At 38.3% G+C, this 20,558-nt stretch overlaps 3 protein-coding genes across 4 annotated transcripts in view; 1 reads left to right on the plus strand and 2 right to left on the minus strand.

Annotated features, from left to right (window-relative positions):
* On the minus strand, positions 1-2,347 carry rbp4l (retinol binding protein 4, like). The gene is made up of 5 exons (XM_032538983.1): positions 2,117-2,347; positions 1,624-1,741; positions 1,394-1,530; positions 644-756; positions 1-552 (listed from the first exon to the last, which is right to left on the minus strand). Exons 2-5 carry the CDS (start codon positions 1,738-1,740, stop codon positions 329-331), a joined length of 591 nt encoding a protein of 196 aa, XP_032394874.1. The 5' UTR covers position 1,741; positions 2,117-2,347; the 3' UTR covers positions 1-328.
* Positions 2,348-6,419: 4,072 nt separating this feature from the next.
* The window catches only part of fyb1b (FYN binding protein 1 b), a 34,597-nt gene continuing 20,458 nt past the window's right edge, over positions 6,420-20,558 (minus strand). The window contains exons 20-21 of the transcript XR_004335540.1: positions 7,184-7,190; positions 6,420-6,430 (exon numbers count right to left, since the gene is read on the minus strand). The gene's annotated coding sequence lies outside the window, so the exon portion shown is untranslated. The remainder of the gene's footprint in view (positions 6,431-7,183; positions 7,191-20,558) is intronic.
* Positions 7,673-19,641, plus strand: pde6b (phosphodiesterase 6B, cGMP-specific, rod, beta). Of its 2 annotated transcripts, XM_032538981.1 has the most exons (22): positions 7,673-7,897; positions 7,997-8,267; positions 8,455-8,768; positions 12,283-12,421; positions 12,529-12,603; positions 12,714-12,778; positions 13,045-13,111; positions 13,223-13,270; positions 13,880-14,029; positions 14,196-14,339; positions 14,573-14,638; positions 15,046-15,195; positions 15,289-15,396; positions 15,518-15,627; positions 16,431-16,518; positions 16,636-16,736; positions 17,184-17,291; positions 17,382-17,445; positions 17,542-17,616; positions 18,595-18,678; positions 18,901-19,054; positions 19,328-19,641. In XM_032538981.1, exons 2-22 carry the CDS (start codon positions 8,109-8,111, stop codon positions 19,363-19,365), a joined length of 2,307 nt encoding a protein of 768 aa, XP_032394872.1. In that variant the 5' UTR covers positions 7,673-7,897; positions 7,997-8,108; the 3' UTR covers positions 19,366-19,641. The 2 variants fall into 2 exon arrangements, with proteins under 2 accessions (XP_032394872.1, XP_032394871.1); XM_032538980.1 differs by lacking the exons at positions 7,673-7,897; positions 7,997-8,267; positions 8,455-8,768 and adding an exon at positions 12,160-12,176 and having other exon boundaries at positions 12,281-12,414.

The raw sequence follows: 20,558 nt of genomic DNA on the forward strand, positions 1-20,558 counted from the left end.
CTTTCAAATCCACTTAATACACCGCAGCAGCAGTAACATTTTCTTTGACAAAAAAATTGATGGACAGAGATTGATAGAGGAGAAAATAGATTTTAAAAAACAGAAGCAAATCTTGGAACCCTGATGGGACATGTGCAGGGTTTTCACTGTCTTTGCTTATTTAGTTCTCACGTTTTTCCTTCTCTCATTCTTTTTTTGTTGCTTCTGCCCTTTCACATAATCACTCCCACATATAGGTCACATACACTCTTTTCATTCTCCCTCTTCTTGCTTTTAAGCTTCTAAGATTGCAACTAGCTGACTTCACATTCTCCCGCTCTCTTTGTCTTTAGCAGGCTCCAGACTGCAGGACAGGCTGAAACTCTCCGGCCATGCAGATGTCCTCTTGTTTCTGACGGATGATGCGCTGGATGGCAGGGGGCAGGCCACGGGGGTTCCTGGAGAAGACAATGGCGTAGCCGTCTTCGCAGCTGCCATCTTCCTTCAGGGTGCGGCAGGCGTAGGTGAGGGCATAGTTGTCATAGTCGGTGTCAATGACCCAGTAGTTGTCACCTGGTTGGAAAGGAAGAGAGAGGTTAGTGAGTGTAAAGAGGAATGAGGAGGTGTAAGAGGGATGTGAGGGGGATGTGTGTGCACAGCTGACCTCCACTGGACAGGTAGCTGGCAAGTCCCTGGTAGTTCATGAACATCTTGCCGGGGTTGGCTGTGTCGGGGACAGAGTACTGGGCAGCCATGTCAGCACACACAACCCAGAAGCTGCAATGTGATGATACAACCACATGTTACTATCAAAGTGCAACAAATTAACAGTCTTTATCCAATATTATTCTCCCTGTCTTGCAATTACAGGAACCTTTAACTGTGTAAACCTAAATTAAATTACAACACACAGTGTAAACATATACATACAGTATATTTTACAATTTCTCCAAATAAAATTGAGATCGCTTTCAGTCCATGTCATTAACGCCTAAATCAGTCAGCTGTTAGTTTGTTTGTAAAAGTGCATTCAAGCCAAAATTCCTGTGTACAAATCCCCCTCTTCAAACTTAATTCTTTCCTAATCCTTATAATCCACATAAAACCCAGTTTATAGCTAACAGTGATCAGAACGGGCTTCTGCTTCCACACCTGTTCCTAACTGCTAACCCTGAAAACCCTTTACCTTGGTTTTGCTTTTGGATTAATTAATCTTATCTGTATTTAATGAATGGATAAGGCAGGGTAAAAAGTGGTGTTTGGTGTTTTTTGCCCCCAACATCTCCTTCCAAGCAGTGCGGCAATGATCATGTTTAGGCTTAGGCTTAGCTGCTTGGAAGGCAATGTTGGAGGCAAAAAACACCATTGAGCGTAAAAAGTCATCCCTGTGAGTACAAACAATCACTTGATTTACCCAAACAGAGTGACACGCCCCTTGGAAGAGGCAGTCATGGAGCCGTCATCGTCAATGGTGTACTCAGCGGAGATGTTGTCCTGCAGGAACAGGCCCTCTGGGTCTTTTTTCTGCAGTGCATACCACTTTCCTGCATACTGCAATTGAAAGGAAGGAAAAAGACAAGTCAAAAACGATATTCACTTTCTTTTTTCAACATGCATGCTTTTTGTGCATTACAATTCATTCACCCTCTTAGGGTCAAAGTCCGTTTTGACTGTGAAGCTGTCCACGACACAGGAGGCAGACAGACAGCGCTCTACACAGGACAGCAAGACCAGCAGCAGGGCCACCTTGGAGGATCCCATTCTGTAATTGGAATGCATATCAGTGTAAACAGACATGCTTTTCTACATGCTTGCTGAAGTATTATTATTTGACACAAATCTGTGTCTCCGGACTATACAGTCCACCATCCCTGATGCTTTGTATGCTAAAATACAATAAATACATCAATAGTATATTGCGTCATTTGACTCGATAAATAGAGAAAACAGTAGCACATTACTCAATCCAGTGATTATCAGCTCTCTAATTTCAACAGATACAGCTGACAGAATAGAAAGTTTTAGTGCACAAAACACTTTCAGAAAACAATCTCAGATAGCTTTCACTGATTTCTACTGATACAATTTGAAGAAAATACACAAGCTAGTAAATACAGGGTAAATGTCAGGGTTTTACCTATTTTGAGTCAAAGAACCAACAGTAATCGAAAGTCTTCTTCTGTTTGGGTTATCCAGCAGATTGTGTCTTGTGGTGTGTAAGTCAGTCTTTATATACACACTCCAAAGACAAGCTGTCTGATTTTCATTGCTTGAAACTAAATAAGGTGCTTAAATCTGGAGGTAATCCTGTTGGGTTGAAATACTTACTGTAATCTGGCTTCCATGTTGAAACCTGCCCAAGACTTACTATAACAACAATTAGACCTTTATGTAACTGACTGGAAGCAAACAAAAAGGCACGTGAATGTCTGAGCAGAGGCAGGTGCATGTGCACAAACTGAATTTGAAGACATGCATGGCACAGTATATATAGCATAAATGAAGTGTTTGACTTTACACAAAATGAAATCTTTACTTACTTAAAGAAAAAGGCCTACAAGGCAGCAACATATACTTTTGAGCTTTGTTATCTGATGTCTTGCTTATTAAGTAAATACTCATATGATTTATACATGTCAAAAAATAATTTTGTAAACACATTTATCTGCATCACAAATATTATATAAGGAAGACGTTTTGTGCCAATTAAAAAGGTTAGATGCCAGAATTCCAATGTGACAAGAAGTGGATTTTCATTGTTTGATTTTGCAGGTTATAGTGCTGTCATGTTTGCAGACAAAACAAAACAAATATATAAGTCAATGTCTGTTCAGAAAAATCTGTTTCCAAGGGGAGTTTCTGATCAAAGTCACTGAAGGTTCGAAGTTTATTGCAAAGTGCCACACTGGTATAAAAGGAACAAATCCACTTTTAAAACTAAACTTGAAAACGTCCAGGCCTGTGTAGGATTTTACAAAGAAACAAGCTAAACCATCTAATACACAACACTTAAGCCTAAAAGGATCAAATGTTACCAATAAATGTCCTATTAAGGAGCTTTAAATTTAGACAAAAAAAAGTCCATTCACTTTAAATTAGGTTCTCTATTGTGTTGTTGTTTTTCCTTGTTGCCAATGATGAATCAATAAATGTACAGTACCTAGGGACAGATAATATTAAGGCTCTAAACCCTCCCCACCAATCGGTTTCCTGGCACTCACCACAGAAAAAAAATATCTGAGATTACATAATGTTTCAGACTAATACAACTATGCCCTGTCAAGCTGACATAGACATAGAAGATTTTTATCTGCACACTCTGACACAGTTTTGTGAATGGCTGTTTGTTTTTGTCATTGGTATGTTCTCTTTCTACCTTTTATCTACATTTAATGTTCTTTATATACAGCACCTACTTTTTGTACAGCACTTTGGTCCAATTAAGCTATGTTTAGGTGTGCTCTGGAAATAAACTTTACTTACTTACTCAAGGTGTCACAATAAACATACATAAAACCCTAAAAGTGCTTCCAAAAAAAACTGCCTTAGTTACAACCTTGTCAAGGATGTCAAAATAAAAAACAGTGATATTAATATTCATAGTAAAAATATGAATATGATTATTAAAAATGGTAATCATACATTCTTACATGTACACAGACACATCTAAAGACATACTGTTAAAGTTATACTGTATGGGGTTTAAGTGTTTGGTAAATTCAGCACAGTTTAAGAATAAGAACATTATCTCACACCACCACCAGAGAGTAAATAAAATTAGACTTCTGTTATCTCATGGGTGAGTAATCAGTGTGTAATTCTTTGAGAAGTAGCCTGTAAGTGTGTTCTAAATAATGGGATGATCCGCTTTTAAAATAACATCAACGCTGATAATACAGTTAGATAAGAGCCGATGTTTGGGAAGGGTTTTATCACACAAAAAAGATCAGAACCTCTATTAAGGGAATCAATATAAATGTACATTTTCATGCATAATGCACTTATGCAATTTTTCTCTCTCTCACACTGACTCCCTCAATTTCAATTTGCGTTATTAGCAAATGAATCTCTCTCACTTTCTCTCTGCTGTGATATACTCTCATTTCCTGGATTAAGTTTTCTTTATGTGTAGCTTTGTTCTTTTACTTTGCATTTTTCTTTGCTTAATTAAAGTTCTTTAATAAATTGCTTTTTATACACACAAAAAAGTTCATGACTCACCGCACACTGATAATGTCTCCTCAGTAAGGACACAGTAAGACAAGCCAATTAAGATAGACAACCTATTTTCTCCACTCTGCCGTACTTTAATCCAACTCGATGGCCTGAAACGGATCATCGACCAAAATAGACTTACCATACACCTTTTTATATCTTATATTCCTAAATTAAAAAATGTGAAGGCTAATATAAGAGTATATACAAGTCTGTGGCCCAAAACTGTACCGCCATTCTCAAGGTTGTTTATTGTAAAGAAATGTATGATGAGTAGGCTACTTCTATTGATCCTGCAAAACCATTGATATAAATTAACTCTTGATACACGTGGGGACACGTGTTGCATCATCCACAGGGCATGCACCAAGCCTCAGGTCATGATTATCAGCTGGATTTGATTGGCCGATAACTCAGATAGATCTGGGGTGAGGCTAACACCCTCTGCTGACCATCATACTCATCTATTTAGGGACTGTCAGCTATAAAAAATAAATAAATAAAAAAAGGCATAAAATTCCCATATAAATGATGAACTACCCGAAGAGTATGGATGTCAGTCAACCACACCATGTGTTAACATGTTGATGATTATCATCTTTTATCTCTTCATGACCCAGGATGTGCTATAATATGGGTTTGCTGCCATTTTGTGGTGAAAGTCAGCATTGCAACCAGTAGGCTAAATATTATTATTTTGAGTAATAGTGACGTTCACAGTAGATGCGTTCAACACTAGCTAAATTACTAGTTAAAAAGTACATTATTGAATAACACTGACATGCCCATAATAATCATGAACCAGTTTTTGGTCACTGTATTGTAATTTCTCTTTTTGTTCATCTTCATAATTTTAGCAAATGACACCATGCAAAGGATGCACATGTACCCAAAATTCGATGGTAGCTTTTATAGAGTCTATGATAGAAACAACCAGAAACAACACAAACGCAAGAGAAATGGAAAGGGGACGAAAATGATGAAAACGAAAAAGAATGTTGCTATTTTTCATTGAGGCAACTTCGAAGATCGTAGCGTAATGTAGATCCATCTTTACTGTATGTGCGATCTCATGGTAATTACCTTAGCATAGCCCACCATTTATTAGCATGTAGCATTGATGAACATGTTAAGATGCTAACGTTAGCTTTTAGCAACTCCTTGGTGTCAAAACACCTAGCTGAAGTTCTGTAGTTGAAAATTAGCCAGCAGAAGACACAACAGGAAAGGTAAACATCAACTGCACACTTAATAAACTGACCAACATAAATCACTATACCTTACCTCACTCACTCTGACACACGCGCACACACACACACACACACACAAACGTGTTATGGGTTGGGTGTTTTGTCTTGTCTTATTGTGGTAGTCTGTTTTCCTGTCTTAATTTCTTAGCCTGGTTTTCTGTCTTGTCTTGTGATTGTGTTATTTTTGGTCTTGTCTTACACATGTTCTGTTTCATCCTGTTCATATTTTTTTTCATGTCATAGTCCTTGGTCGCTCTCTTGTTGTAGTTTCTGTGTCTTGTGGTATCTTGTATATGTTGTATATGTTCCCTGTTTTATTATAATAGTCTTGTTTTCTGTGCCGCCTTTTTTAATTTTACTTTCTGCCTTAGTTTTCCCCCCCCTTGTAATTGTCTGATGTCTTTCACCTGTTTGATTGCTAGCTTGTAGCTAAGCTAGCAGTCATTTCAGAAACGTTTTAGCTATCTATGATTGTTCGGTTAGCTCAAAACGCCATTCAACTGACAGCCTTTTGTTGTGTTTGATTGCTAACTTGTAGCCAGCAGTGAATGAACTTCGTTAAGTAGGTCAATTTTTACTGTATTGACATTACAGAAGTCTCTCGTTAGCATCTTGCATGCTTCCTGTCGAAAAGTGACGCATGCGCAACTTACAGCTTCACTCGTTGCAAAGTGACGCATGCTTAACTCAAATCTGCACTTGACTTACATTCTTTCTTTAACTGTTAACGCTAACATTGGGCACCAACAACGCACACACTCACTCACTCACTCACTCTCTCTCTCTCTCTCTCTCTCTCTCTCTCTCTCTCTCTCCTCTCCTCTCTCTCTACGTAATCTATCGGAAGCAGATTGTTTAAGATGTTAGGAAGCTTATTATATAGGCTAGGCCCTCCCTGCCCTGAATGAAATGATTCACTTTCTTACAGAAGCACAAACATCTCCTATTTTCCAAGTTGTGTCTTTGTGTGTTTTTGGCTGAAAGTACTATCAGTGTAATCTTGCCGGCTTTACTCTTTCCATCTGATGACTCATCTTTCTCTTAAACATGATATTGACAGTAATTACTGTGGAAATTTAGAAGGGAACTGCATGTAGACTTAGGGCTGGGCGATATGGAGAAAATCAAATATCACATTATTTTTGACCAAATACCTCAATATCGATACCGCAACAATGTTGTAGTGTTGACTATTGGTGCTTTCACAAAATAAACACACAATAAGTTTTTGATAAATAATCATCAGTAATGTGGATATAATTACTAAGTGGATACAAACAAAAAATAGAACAGTTACAACAGTCTAGTAAGTTCAGAAAATAACATCCTTTTACTCTAATTTAACCTTTAAAACCAGGAAAAGACACACCTTATGCCATATTACGGTATTACGATATCCAAAATCTAAGACAATATCTAGTCTCATATCTCGATATCGATATAATGCACATAAAATTGCATGTGGAAAGAGACGGATAGTTGGGTTGCTGAGATAATCAGCTAGTGTCCTGACTAAATAGGGCTTATGCCAGAGGAGCCCTTGTTTAATAAGGACTTAAAGAGCTTGTACAGGTGTACCTGCATGGATGAGAGAGACAGACAGAAACAGTCTAGTGGAGATGACACATAACAAACTGAAAATAATATGGAAGACAAAGGATAAAATAATAATAATAAAAAAAGGTATTCAATAAATAGGAAATGTATCCTACATTTTGATTTCTTGTCTTTAAGAGTACACAAAACCTGCCTAAGATGCCTTGTATGTTTTAGCATTTAACCATTTCATTGGGAGTGTTATTATTGTCTGCTTATAGGGTTTACGTTAATAATGACTGCGCCAAGATGATCTAAATATGTCATATTTATTGCCAACTTTAATTTTTTCTTTCATTTTTTGTGGATGTTTTGTAATTAGTTTAATTTTTAGCATTGCTATTCTTTGTGCATATTTATTTAAGGCTAAAAAAGCTATATATACTTTCATTTAAACACACTTATACATCATTCAATGTTATTTCCATTTGAAATGTGTGTAAAAGACTTGCTAATTGGATACAACACTTAAATTGTGAATTAAAGAGTTCATTGTAAAGAAAGAGAGGGGTATGTTGTTGCACAGCAGCATCGTGTTGAAATTAAATACTGGTGTTTCACATGCAGTATCCTATTGTGTCTGCAGATTTACAAGGTACTGAATCACACTGGGGGCTGGATAACTGGGCCCACGTATCTGTTACTAGACGATCAGCTGACAAGTTTAGCATACTCAGATCCCTGCTAACCTTCAGCACTATCTGCTGATGACAGATGGATTGTTTGGATTCAGCCCTTTGCCTTCTCCTCAGGGCTCTCCCTCACTCAGTCCGCTCATCCCACTTACAGGGGGATTAATTTTTACCTGCATTTGAATGTCTCCATTTCTGTTGTCCCCCTTTGTGTGTATTACCTGGGTAAGATTTGTTTTTTTATTTCTCCTTTTTTCCTTAAGGGGATAAACTGGGAGCTGTGTGCTTTATTTTACTTGCTATTTTTCTTTCATTTCTATTTAGACAAGTTGGAAGTAGCTTGTTCAGGGAAGCGTTGGACTGAGCCGGAGCTCCATCACTGAGCTCAAGAGGGAGAAGACAGGAACATTTGGGAGAAGAGGAGGAAGAAGGAATCATGGGTGTGCAAAAGGAAGACGTGGAAAAGTTTCTCAAGGGGAACCCTGCATTTGCTAAACAGTACTTTGCTAAGAAGATGAGTGCTGCCTCCATATCAAAGGTATCAGGACTCCCAGAAAAACAGATTGACTTCAGCCAGTTCCAAGAGCTATGTCAGGTAAACATATCTTTAATTCACTACTTGTTTATTACAGTAAAAACAAAAGAGAACCGGTCGAGACTATTGACCGCACCTTGCCATGAGTTACACCACATAAACCTATTCATATGCAATGTAAATTATGTACTTATTATGAAGGTCCTAATCTTCTCTAAAATTGGAATATTTTCTGATCTGTTTCAAGGTTGAAGAAAGCCAAATCATGTATGACCTGATCAAAGACATGCAGGAGAACATCAACGTAGAAAAGGTGGTCTTCAAGATCTTGAAGAGAATCAGTGCGCTCATCCATGCAGACCGGTGCAGCTTGTTTATATACCGGCAGCGAAACGGCATTGGAGAGCTTGCCACAAGGCTCTTCAATGTCAACACAGAGGCAGAGTTGGAGGACTGTGTGGTGCCACCCGACTCTGAGATTGTTTATCCGCTGGACATGGGAATAGTCGGCCACGTGGCCTTGACCAAGAAGACTGTTAATGTGAAAGATGTCACAGAGGTTAGTGGGGAAAATGCGCCAACAATCAGTAATCCTGAAATTAGAATGATAAAGCTCTACCTGGATGGGGTGCAGATGTTGAGCATCTCTGCTTCTCTTTCACAGTTCCATTCATGATACTACCACCAGATTGCGCCACAGCTTTCAATCTTACTCCCAATTAAATGTTTTTCTTCTGAACAATGGCATCTTAATCTCATTGCAAGCAAGTCTGTTTCTGAACGCCATTGTACTTTGATAAAGGGGTGTAATTAATTCATTATTAAATGTGACATGCAGACAAGTAAAAATATGGATGTAAGAGTAAATCTACATCTTAGTAAAAACAAGCTGTAGCAAGACAATGCCATACCTTTAATATTGTGGAATATTTCCATTAAATAAATCTGGTTCTATAGGACAATTTTGGATAATGTTGAAAAATTGGGTAAAATCGGATTTGTCTGTTACGTTTAATGCTCAGGATGGCTAGCATGTTGCTAAGGTATTATGATGCCCCTTAAAAGTAATTCTAAAATAGCATGTTGCAGATGGACAAGTGTTGATATTGAATACTTGAAAAAATCATTTTTGAGGCTTTGGCATCCATGATAACAGAATTGTGCCTCTCCCCATTATATAAAGATAGCTATAAGCAGTTTCAATACAATATATGCAATATATGTGAGAGTATAAATCCCTTTGTCAGACATAATCCATTTATTTCCAGATCCCATCAGCCTCTGCTCTAGCTGTGGATTAGACGCCTCTGGCATTTAGCAGTCAGCAGGAATCTAAAACAGATCAAAACTACTTTAATCTGAACTGTCTCCATACAAAGTAAACTATATACATAGTATGTGTTGTACTCAAATACATACTGTAGTTTCATGATGAAATCACCTCAAGCAGTGGGAAACAGCAGGTTGATCCTATGGTTGTGGACATTTTGCTTTTGTAAATCATGTAAAAAACATCTTGCAGTTCAGTATGTATGTACGTATGTAGTTTTCCAAAGAAAATATTCTCAAGTGATAGGTCATCTGGTTTACTGTTACAATGATGGTCTTGGCTTTAGTCCAAATTGTAATACTTTAGAGGCCTAGAACTACATTACCTACCAACCATCTGGCATTCAAAAGCAGAGACATTCATTTTACTTCATAAAAGTCATAATTTAAAGGCAATTCATTTTATTATATCATGAAGGTTTGGGACACCATTGACCTCTAATAAATCTACTCATGAATCTACACTCTACAATACACTAAAGGAAAAATATGACTATTATATCAAGTTGGAGAACTTAACTGCATACAAGCAATAACTGTAATTTTGGACCACATTTCTTCTTCAAAACATTTTTTTAAATGTATGCACTACGTAGTAATATTAATGAAAGCAGGTTTTGAAAGTCCTGCAAGTATACTTTATATATACTCAAAATGTGTATTTTCTGTCTCTTAGAACCAGCACTTCAGCTCATTTGTTGACGATCTCACAGAATACAAGACCCGTAACGTTTTGGCTACACCCATCCTCAACGGCAAAGACATGGTGGCTGTGATCATGGCTCTAAACAAGACCACAGGACCACATTTCACTGCTGAGGATGAAGATGTAAGTCCCAACCACACTCATACACAAAGCACACATACACACAACACACACACACACACACACACACACATAAATACGCACACACACAACTAAGCACATATAAAGTCAGCGGCTTTGCCAAATTACAGTTTCTTTAACAGAAACTATTGTACCAAATCTGTTTCTGTAAGATTTTGATTGTGGCTCTTCTTTAACCTTTAACTATTGTAAACTTTGTTGCTAACTCTTAAAAACAACTGCAATCAGTGTATCACTATAGTTGGGGGGGAATTTCCTCTGGGCTGACTGGTAGATCATTAAGATATTGACAAATGGGACCAGTGTGCGTTTATTATATTTTATTAAAGGAGAATTCCAGTCAATTTCAACATGTTGCTCTGTAGTTTGGAAATTTTGAGTTCTGTCAGTAGCAAGAAAAACGAAAACAATCGGTGCTGCCTACACCGTGTTATCCCCATAGGTAACTCCCTATGCGCGATAGCTCTTGAACTCTTGAACTGCAGTTCTGCTGGCTCCACTGTGGTGTCAGGTTTCAGCCTGTTTCTGCATAGTCATTACTAAGGACAAAAGAATGGCAAATTGTTTTTTTTTTTGAATGTTGGATTGTATGAGTTGGACAATCGACTAGTGTGGACTTCACCGGAAAACAGGAAATAAACAGAGGTATGGATTAACACAACTTTATTGCCTTTCTGTCACATCTACTGCACACAGATTCGCTGTGTTCTCTTAGAAGGAATAACTGCACATGGGTAGGCACTTGTAATGACATTTTGAACATGTTTAGAGGCTAAAAACACTTTGCAAACTTGCCCTGTATAAGCCTGTTTTGTGCTAACTCTAGCAGGAGGATAGCACAGTGTAGGCAGCACCAATTGTTTCCTTTTTTCTTGCTACTGACAGCACTCCACATTTTTAAACAACAGAGCTACGTGTTGGAATTGACCGGAATTCTCCTTTAATCCCAATTAGGAGCAACCTAAGCTTGAAAATGGAAATTGGATCAAGGTGGTTAAGTCAGGTATAGATCTACAGCAGGTTAATGCCTGTATTAACAGTATGTAACTACAGGACAAGGTATGATATGATTAGCAAAAGTAAACAATACAAGTTCAGTACCATATATAATCTGAAAGATGCAGAAATCAAGATATTTAAATAGTATACACTTGAGTAGGAAATATTCATTAAGATTATATGAAGGTGGATTTTTACATTGTTGTTACATTTGCCAGGGTTATCTGCCTGAATATCCTCAAAACCTTTTATATTAACCCATTAAATATATTCTAACATGTCTGGCATGATGGCCTTATAATAAACAAGAAAAATGCTGTCTTTGTCTCCTTTTAGATAGCCTTGTGCTGTTTAGCCATAAATAAAGTCTAATATTAACCTGAGGAAAAAAACAAAAGAAAGAAAAAAACACAAAAAACAAAAACACAACCCAAAAAAAAAAAAGAAACAAAAAAACACCACTTTCTGTCCTCATTTTGTAATAAAGCTGAATTAATTCTGAAGTCATTTTGTTTTTTCCCCACGTTGAAATCTTTCTACTTTCTTTCTTTTCTTTTTTATTGGGAACGGCAAAAAGTTTGGTGACCAAATTTATGGGGAAATTTAAGGCTTTTGTGTCATAAGTATCTTATATGTACCCAATCAAAAAAGTTTTCCAACCGGGTTTTTATATTTTTTTATAGGTGTCTTTTCACGTTTTTCCCTTTTCTTTTTTTAAAGATCGAAAAAAGCCAATTTGATTTTAATTTTCCCCCCTGAGTTTTCCTCCACCTGTGGAAACCCCTAAAGGACGGTGAAGGACCCCCACTTTTTCGAATCACTCTCAAGGTTTTTACTTTACATATTAAAAACGAAGACGCATGTAACGCGAAATGACCGCGGATTTTGGGTTTTTTTCCCGCTGCTATGGTCTCCAAAAGGGTTTGAAAACTACGACATTGAGAGACAGTTTCACAAAGCCTTGTACACAGTCCGAGCCTACCTCAACTGTGACCGCTACTCTGTCGGTTTACTAGACATGACAAAGAGAAGGTACCGTGTCTTTCTGTGTCGTTGCCCGTAATATCCGATTTGATTGTGGTCATGCATTTGTTACCGTGAAGTGCTGACATTTTTCTCTAAATTGTTGTGTCCCTCTTCCTCCAGGAGTTCTTTGATATTTGGCCAGTGTTGATGGGAGATCAGGCACCTTACTCTGGTCCTGTCACTCCTGATGGCAGGGTATATTCTTTTATTTGATGTATCTAACATTATTATCAACACTCTTGCTTGGTCTTTTTTTCTGTTTTAATTGGTTTAAACCTAATGTTTGTGTTTTATTTTTCCTCCAGGAGATAATTTTCTACAAAGTGATTGACTATGTATTACACGGAAAAGAAGACATCAAAGTAATACCGTAAGTACATTTATTTTTCATATTGGTCTAAATATTTATTCAAAATGGGGTGCTGGATTAATAGGACAACCAAATACCAAAACATCACCCATAGTTAAACAGTTTAAGTAATTTTGGGGAACAGGGCTCTAAGTAAAATGGGTAAATTTATGCACCATGTTATTCAGTTTAAAAACATTAATAACACATCAGAAAGCGGAGCACAGTTTGGACAGAATCTGTGCTCATGTCTGCCAACTTGTTGTCCTGCCCTTTCTGTCACACAGCAATCCGACTCCAGATCATTGGGCCTTGAGTAGCGGCCTTCCTACTTATGTCGCTGAGAGCGGTTTTGTGAGATAATTTCCCATTACAGTACTATAAGCTGTTGAATGCATTAGAAACCAAATAAATTTATTTGCACATTTTCCACCTTGATCAATCTGTTTTATCTCTGCTTCTCAGATTTGTAACATTATGAATGCAGCTGCTGACGAGACGTTCAAGTTCCAGGTAAGCAACGGCTAAACTCAGTTGAAAGGTAAAATTCAATTCAATTTTCTTTATAGTATCAAATCATACCAAGAGTTATCTCAAGACACTTTACAGACAGAGTAGGTCTATACATAACAATTCCAGTAATTCCCCCGAATGGCAGCATTTAGTGGTGAGGAAAAACTCCCTTTTAGGCAGAAACCTCAGACAGACCCCGGCTCTTGGTAGGCGGTGTCTGACAGTGCCGGTTGGGGGTGTGATGAACAGTGACACTTATAGTCCCAATAAAGATAATGGAACTATGACTAGAAATAGTAGTTGTAGTAGTTAATGGCGTAGCGGGTCGTCCCAGGGTGTAGGCAGGGCATAGCATGCAGGGCATAGCGGTGCGTAGCACAACACTGCAGAGTGTAACAGGGCATAGCAAGGCGCGGAGCAGGACCACGGCGACAGCTGGAACCGTGATTTAGGTGCCACCCTAATCCAAGGGAAACTGTGGGACAAAAAAACATAAGGACTCCGGGGAATAAGCTCTCCAGAGCTAAGTTAGTAATTTAGTAAAAAAAACAAGTCCAGGTATATTCAGAGATGAATCAAATGATTTTGCTTTTTGTTCCAATGTTTTAGACAGAGCCACTTGACAGCAGTGGATGGACCATAAAAAATGTTCTCTCTCTGCCAATCGTCAACAAAAAAGAAGAGATAGTTGGTGTGGCCACTTTTTACAACAGAAAAGATGGAAAGCCTTTTGATGATCAGGATGAGCAACTCATGGAGGTACATGTCCACTGATCTATGTCACACAACAATCTTTTTTTTTTTTAAACATTTTTCATTTTGTTATGATGTGGTTAAAAAAATCTACCAAGCTTTGTCTGTGAATCCTCCTCTCATTACTACATTACTACTACATATTGTACTGATCCTGATCCCTGTTTCTCAGGCTTTGACCCAGTTCCTTGGCTGGTCAGCTTTGAACACTGACACTTACGACAAGATGAACAAGCTGGAGAATCGTAAAGACATCGCTCAGGACATGGTGCTCTACCATGTCAAATGTCGGGATGATGAGATTCAGAATATCCTGGTCAGTACTAGTGTGTGCACTAGCACATTCAAGCTTTTCTACGATTTTTAGACACAGCACTCAACTCGAAAGAAGTTATTTCAAATTCAAACTAGCGACTAGGTAACATAAATGGATCAGCATTCATGTCACACACTTTGTTTTCAGTATGAATACTGACAACCACCTTGGTACTTGCTTATGCTTACTTTTTAGTCAATCCATACAACCTGTGTTTTTCTCATCTCTCCCAGAACACCAGAGAAGTCTATGGCCTTGAACCCAGAGAGTGTGAAGAAGAGGAGCTCCTAGTTATCCTGGTAACACTTAAAATCATCTACACTTTATTGTCCACACATTTAATTTCTCCCCTACAGTCAGGGACGTAGCACAAAATTCTGGGTCTTGTAGAAATGCATTCTCTACGGGCCCCTCCCCACACCCACAGCTATTCATTCTAGCATCTTTTCGGGCCCTCCTCACATGAGGGCCTTGGGTGCTCAGTCCCCTTTCCACCCCGAGTCCAACAACCCTGCCTACAGTGGGTAACTCCAACTCTTTAAAAGAGGAGGAAGACCTGTGTAATTCCAATATTTGAGAGTGTTACACTTCAGTTACGAGAACATGATTTCTCAGTTTTTCTTATATTGAAGCAGAACTGCCACTGGCATGAATGGGCTCTGTACTCTTTTTATCTTACACTGTTTTTCTCTTTTTTTATCCATAGAAAAAAGAACTACCTCCACTTATTAAAAAATTTGAGATCTACGAGTTCCACTTTTCTGATTTTAACTGCACAGAGATGGAACTAGTGAAGTGCGGCATCCAGATGTACTATGAGGTTGGGGTGGTCAAGAAGTTCCAGATCCCTCAAGAGGTAATCTACACACTCATACAACATTATTATACATTATTTTTTATAAAGCACTTTGTGATTAGCCTTTGTGATTAAGCAATTCTCTCTTCTTAGGTGCTGGTTCGGTTCATGTACTCGGTCAATAAAGGCTACAGAAAGATCACCTACCACAACTGGCGTCATGGCTTTAACGTGGGACAGACCATGTTCACACTCTTAACGGTGCAATTCATTTTTACTCTACTTATGATAGAAGCTATTTCAATTTTTTGTAAGCAATACAATGTTTGTTCTGCAAAATGTTCTTTGTTTGACCACTTTGTGTGTGTCTCTGCATGCTCAGACTGGAATGCTGAAGCGGTACTACACAGACTTGGAGGTAATGGCCATGATAACTGCAGCCTTCCTGCATGATATTGATCACAGAGGGACCAACAACTTGTACCAAGTCAAGTAAGTGGTGTTGGGAACTATAGAAAAAATAACCCCACATGCACTTTGCAAAACTACATCCATAGCATGGTGTACAGGAAAACCAGCCACCTTCTGAGAAGGACAATCATAACAGTGCTGTGTCTTAGCACCATACTACTGCTAAATAATCATTGTATGCTGTAGCTGGACACATTTCAACTTCTATCTAAATGTATATGGTTCAAAGTCCAGTTTTATTGTCATTATACAATGTAGTATTGTACATTGAAATGCAGCTCTAGTCCCTTTCCCCTGAAGACACAAAGAAACATGTATAAACATATCAAATAGTCAAAATTAGAATAGAATAAAATAAAATAAAACAAAGTGTAATAAACAAATAAAACTATTATATTTACAATGAAGATGCAGTTATGTGTATTTGCATACATACATTTTCTATAGGCTACATAGGCTATACTAGTGATGGGTTCATGTCCTCATGTGTAGCTTTTTATGTCTTTTCAAAGCTTTTTAATGCTCTTAAGCCATTCTATTTCAAGCAAATTTCAATTTCAAGTCTTTCAAAGTTCATTATATCTTACGGCTATGTGGAAGGTAACTGGGTTGTCAATCTTTAATGATGGGATGACTATGTTTTGACAATTTGTAACAATTGGGCCAGTACATGCCATCACGTTTGTTATAATCCTTTAAACAGCCCATAAAGTCTGCCATATGCCAATACTGAAGCCTTATTCTTAAAACTGATAGTGAAAGTTGTTGGTATCGTCTTTAATTCTGTTATGTCGTATCTAAGGAATTTGTATTCATGCCGACAGATCTGGCAACCCACTGGCCAAGCTACATGGCTCATCCATCTTGGAACGACACCATCTAGAGTTTGGAAAGTTCCTCTTAGCTGACGAGGTGAGAAAGAAGAAATTAACTGAAAGAATAACTTCACCTTACTTATACTGTGGAGGATGTGACGAGGAAGATATTTCAGCAGTCACTAACTGTCCATCTCTCTCATCTCATCTGCAGTCACTGAATATCTACCAGAACCTTAACAGGCGACAGGTGGAGCATGTGATTCATCTCATGGACATCGCCATCATCGCCACTGACCTGGCTCTTTATTTCAAGTCAGCACAATCTCTCACTCTACTTGTTTATTCCCTTGTTTTGCTTGTTCTCTGAAACTTTACAATAAAAAAGTACTAGGGGTGCACCAATCTGATATTAAGCTACATTTTATTTATTCAAATTTATTTTAAGAAGTTTGATTACATTCTATTTTCAATTTGAATGCACAATTGTTTTGTAAATAACAAATAAATGAGACTTTATTTAACTCTATGTCATTTTGTCTTAGGAAAGTAATATTTAGTTAGGAAAAGTCTGGTGTGTTTAGTCTCTTCCATATGATGAAGGAAGGTATAAGGTGGAAGGTATACAGTTTATTATTAATTCAAGAAAAATATTGGCTTGATATCGGGTATCGACAGATACACAAAGCCCGGATCAGATTGGTGCATCCCTAAAAAATACTGATAAATAGTTAATTAGCTCCTCTCCTTGTACCCTAATAGGAAAAGAACCATGTTCCAGAAGATTGTGGACCTTTCACACACATATGAGGATGAAAAGAAGTGGGTGGACTTCATGTCTCTAGAAACAACCAGGAAAGAAATTGTCATGTGAGTCCAACAAGCATGTACGTAGTTCTTTGTTGTTGTGTGTTTGTTGTTCTTTCTCTGATCCTCTACTGTAAATCTTTGCTATTTCAGGGCCATGATGATGACCGCATGTGACTTGTCGGCTATCACCAAGCCTTGGGAGGTGCAGAGCAGGGTGAGAAGCACACAAATATAATAAATGTGCATTATAATAAGTGTTTGTGATCTGGTTTTTCAACAGTGTGAGTGTGTATCTGTGTGTATCTTTCAGGTTGCCTTGTCCGTAGCAGCAGAGTTTTGGGAGCAGGGTGACCTGGAGAGGACAGTTCTGGAGCAACAACCTATTGTGAGTTTTACAAATGTTATAGTGAATATCTGTTTATTACACATATACATGCTGTAATAGTGTGAGTAAATGGAAATGAAAACAGTGTAGGCTATTATTTTCTTGATGAATCGTTTAGTGAAATGTCCGTAAACAGTGATCCACTATCCATCACACTACTACTTCTATCGGACAAACAGTCCAAAACTCGAAAATATGTTTTTATAAAATACTAGAAAACAGATGCTCACACTGGAAAAGTTGAAACCTGATCATTTTGGCTATTTTTGCTTTAAAAAATACTAAAATGAGGAAATAAATTATTTAATGCTGATTAATTTCCTATAATATGAAATATACAGCATGTTTTGTAGTATATTTGCTTGTTGTGTTGCTAGTAACTTTGCACTGGACTGTGGCCTTTCTGTGTGGAGTTTGTATGTTCTCCCCATGTTTGCGTGGGTTTCCTCTGGGTACTTCAGTTTACCCCACCACCAAAAAACATGCCACTGACAAGGCCCTCAGATCTTGAGTTGGTCCCTGGGCACTGTAAATGGCTTCCCACTGCTCTGGATACAGAGAATGAATGTTGCTACATATACGTGTATGTGACAATAAAAGTACCTTTACTATCCAGTGGCTACATATGCAGCAACAAGAGGTGTGCCACTGATACATCTGTTGTGGGTCAGTAAAGACAGAACCCATTAAATCTTTAACCAACCCGCTAGCTTTACAGATATCATGTGTTGATTGAGCCCTTATTGAAGTGACTCCATAATTTCCAACATTGTGCTCTTTAGGCTTCCTAACACAGCAATGTTAAAAACGTGAACTTGCCAGAAGAAAATGTAAACTTGTCAGAAACCAGGAGAAAGTGGTTGATGTCAGGCAAATGTTTAGTAACAAGAAACTACTCCCTGTTGCTGTTAGTATTGATATCCGGGATGTCAACATGATGTTTTTGAGTGCCTCAAACCCTTTCTGCCTGCCCACCAGCCCATGATGGACAGGAACCATGCACCAGAACTTCCAAAGCTACAGTGTGGTTTCATTGACTTTGTCTGCACGTTTGTCTACAAGGTAACGTTTGATTTTGACAGATGAATTCCACAGTTAGTGGTCTTTTTTTTTTTAGCTTACCTAAATCAAATCGTTAATATAGATTTGTGTATATTTGGAGGTTTTCTGCAGGTCTGACAAAATATCAGTTATCTGCTGACTTGTTTTCATTGGAGCATCAACAACTGTGAACAAACCACTAACCTAATCTTTTATCCTATTCATTGACTCGTTTCCTCTCAGGAGTTTTCTCGATTCCACCCACAAATCCAGCCCATGCTGGACGGCATCCTTAATAACAGGAGGGAGTGGAATGCTAAAAAAGAAGAGTATGAGGCTACACTCAAAGCCCTAGAGGAGGAGAAGGCTGCTAAAGCGGGCGCCAAAGCCAGTAGAGGTGCAGTGATTCTTTTGACTTATTGCACAACTGTGAAATGTATTCAAATGGCTGCAATGGTATTTGCTCAATCTTAGTTATTTCATGTGTCATTGCATGCTATGTTGTACCAGCTAATGGCCTTCTGAAGTGTGATTCTATGTGGAGGACCAACAACACTGAACCTAAAAAGTTATTAGTTAGCCAAAACACAAAAACAAGCCTGATTGCTTTACAGAATGTTGAAGAGCCACAATATATTGACTCTTTTCATTGATGTCTTCGTCTTTCCAGCTACTGGTGACGGCTCCAAGACCTGCTCTGTGTGCTAAAAGGTCAAAAAGCTGCGGAAGTGCAGACAACTTTAGAACTACCTGAGCACCACAGGCAGCCAGCCAGTCTGTCTCACCGCCAAGGAAGAAAATGCAATAAAGTCAGGATGACAGAAGTGTGAGTAAATGTACAGCCTAGTAGTATTTCTTCAAAAGAATTGGTTCCGATCAGAAATGAAAAACCTAAACAAGGAAGAAGCAGAGCAATGTTTCATCCAGGTGAGCCAAAATATGAATTCAGAAAAAGGCAGGACTCTTCTACATCTTGACAAAAAATATCTCTGAGGAACAACCATAGACTGTAAATATTAATGGACAACGCATCTGGTTCGGCGAAGTGCTGCAAATGCGGAAGTGCCTTAAACCTGCATTCTATCTGGATTCCAGCCGAGGGCGACACATGCGTTGCAAAAGAAGGTCAGTTTCTGTACAAAACTATGAAAAAGTGTGTAAGGTGGGGCAACCTGTGGCTCACCCAGTGGGAGTTTGCGCCCCATGTGGGCTGAGCCTTTGCAGCGGCCCGGGTTTGAATCCAAACCGCGGTCCTTTGCTGTGTGTCATCCCCCATCTCTCTCCCACCTTTCCTGTCTGGCCACTGTCAATCTAAAATAAAAGTCTCTAAAAAAATAAAATAAAGTGTGTAGCGTAACGCAGAGTGTAAGCCGCTCCTCCCTCACTCCTCCCTCTCGTCTAAAATCATCCCATCCACAATCAGGATGGCTGCGCCCGTAACGGCAAAACTCGACGACGGATAGCAGATCTCCACGAACCAATGAGTGACAGTGCATGTGCGCTGTCCATTAATATACAGTCTATGGGAACAACAGAAACAGACGTGCGTGCGTGCGTGTTGGACAAACATACATTTATTTTGACTGTTTCTTTAATTTAGTTATGAAACACAGCAAAAAAGAGAGGATTCAACTTGTACATACATCTGTGTAGTGAAGTCATACCCATGTACAGGATGTAATAATTCCTTGCTGCAAAGCCCAGGTCATCATAGATTGGATATCATGTTTGGAGCTCTGTTGTTTAACATACTGCATATTGTACATTAATGTAATATTCATTTAGGGCTTCAGAATGTAAATTTAGAAAATCAGTAGATAGAACTGTAATTGAACTACTGTACATATATTTCAAATTGATATTGTCATGTTCATTCCTTCCGGTCACTTACCATTTACAAA

The sequence above is a fragment of the Etheostoma spectabile genome, chromosome 16 (assembly GCF_008692095.1).
Source record: "Etheostoma spectabile isolate EspeVRDwgs_2016 chromosome 16, UIUC_Espe_1.0, whole genome shotgun sequence".
Lineage (NCBI taxonomy): Eukaryota > Metazoa > Chordata > Actinopteri > Perciformes > Percidae > Etheostoma > Etheostoma spectabile.

Excerpts from the sequence above, each read along its gene's own strand:
- rbp4l (XM_032538983.1), bottom strand. The coding sequence starts at position 1,740 with ATGGGATCCTCCAAGGTGGCCCTGCTGCTGGTCTTGCTGTCCTGTGTA. Across the intron at positions 1,531-1,623 it reads CGGACTTTGACCCTAAGAGG|TATGCAGGAAAGTGGTATGC; the intron begins GTGAATGAATTG and ends TTTCAATTGCAG. Across the intron at positions 553-643 it reads CAGCTACCTGTCCAGTGGAG|GTGACAACTACTGGGTCATT; the intron begins GTCAGCTGTGCA and ends CTTTCCAACCAG.
- pde6b (XM_032538981.1), top strand. The coding sequence starts at position 8,109 with ATGGGTGTGCAAAAGGAAGACGTGGAAAAGTTTCTCAAGGGGAACCCT. Across the intron at positions 8,769-12,282 it reads GTGAAAGATGTCACAGAGGT|GCTGCTATGGTCTCCAAAAG; the intron begins TAGTGGGGAAAA and ends GGTTTTTTTCCC. Across the intron at positions 18,679-18,900 it reads TCTGCACGTTTGTCTACAAG|GAGTTTTCTCGATTCCACCC; the intron begins GTAACGTTTGAT and ends GTTTCCTCTCAG.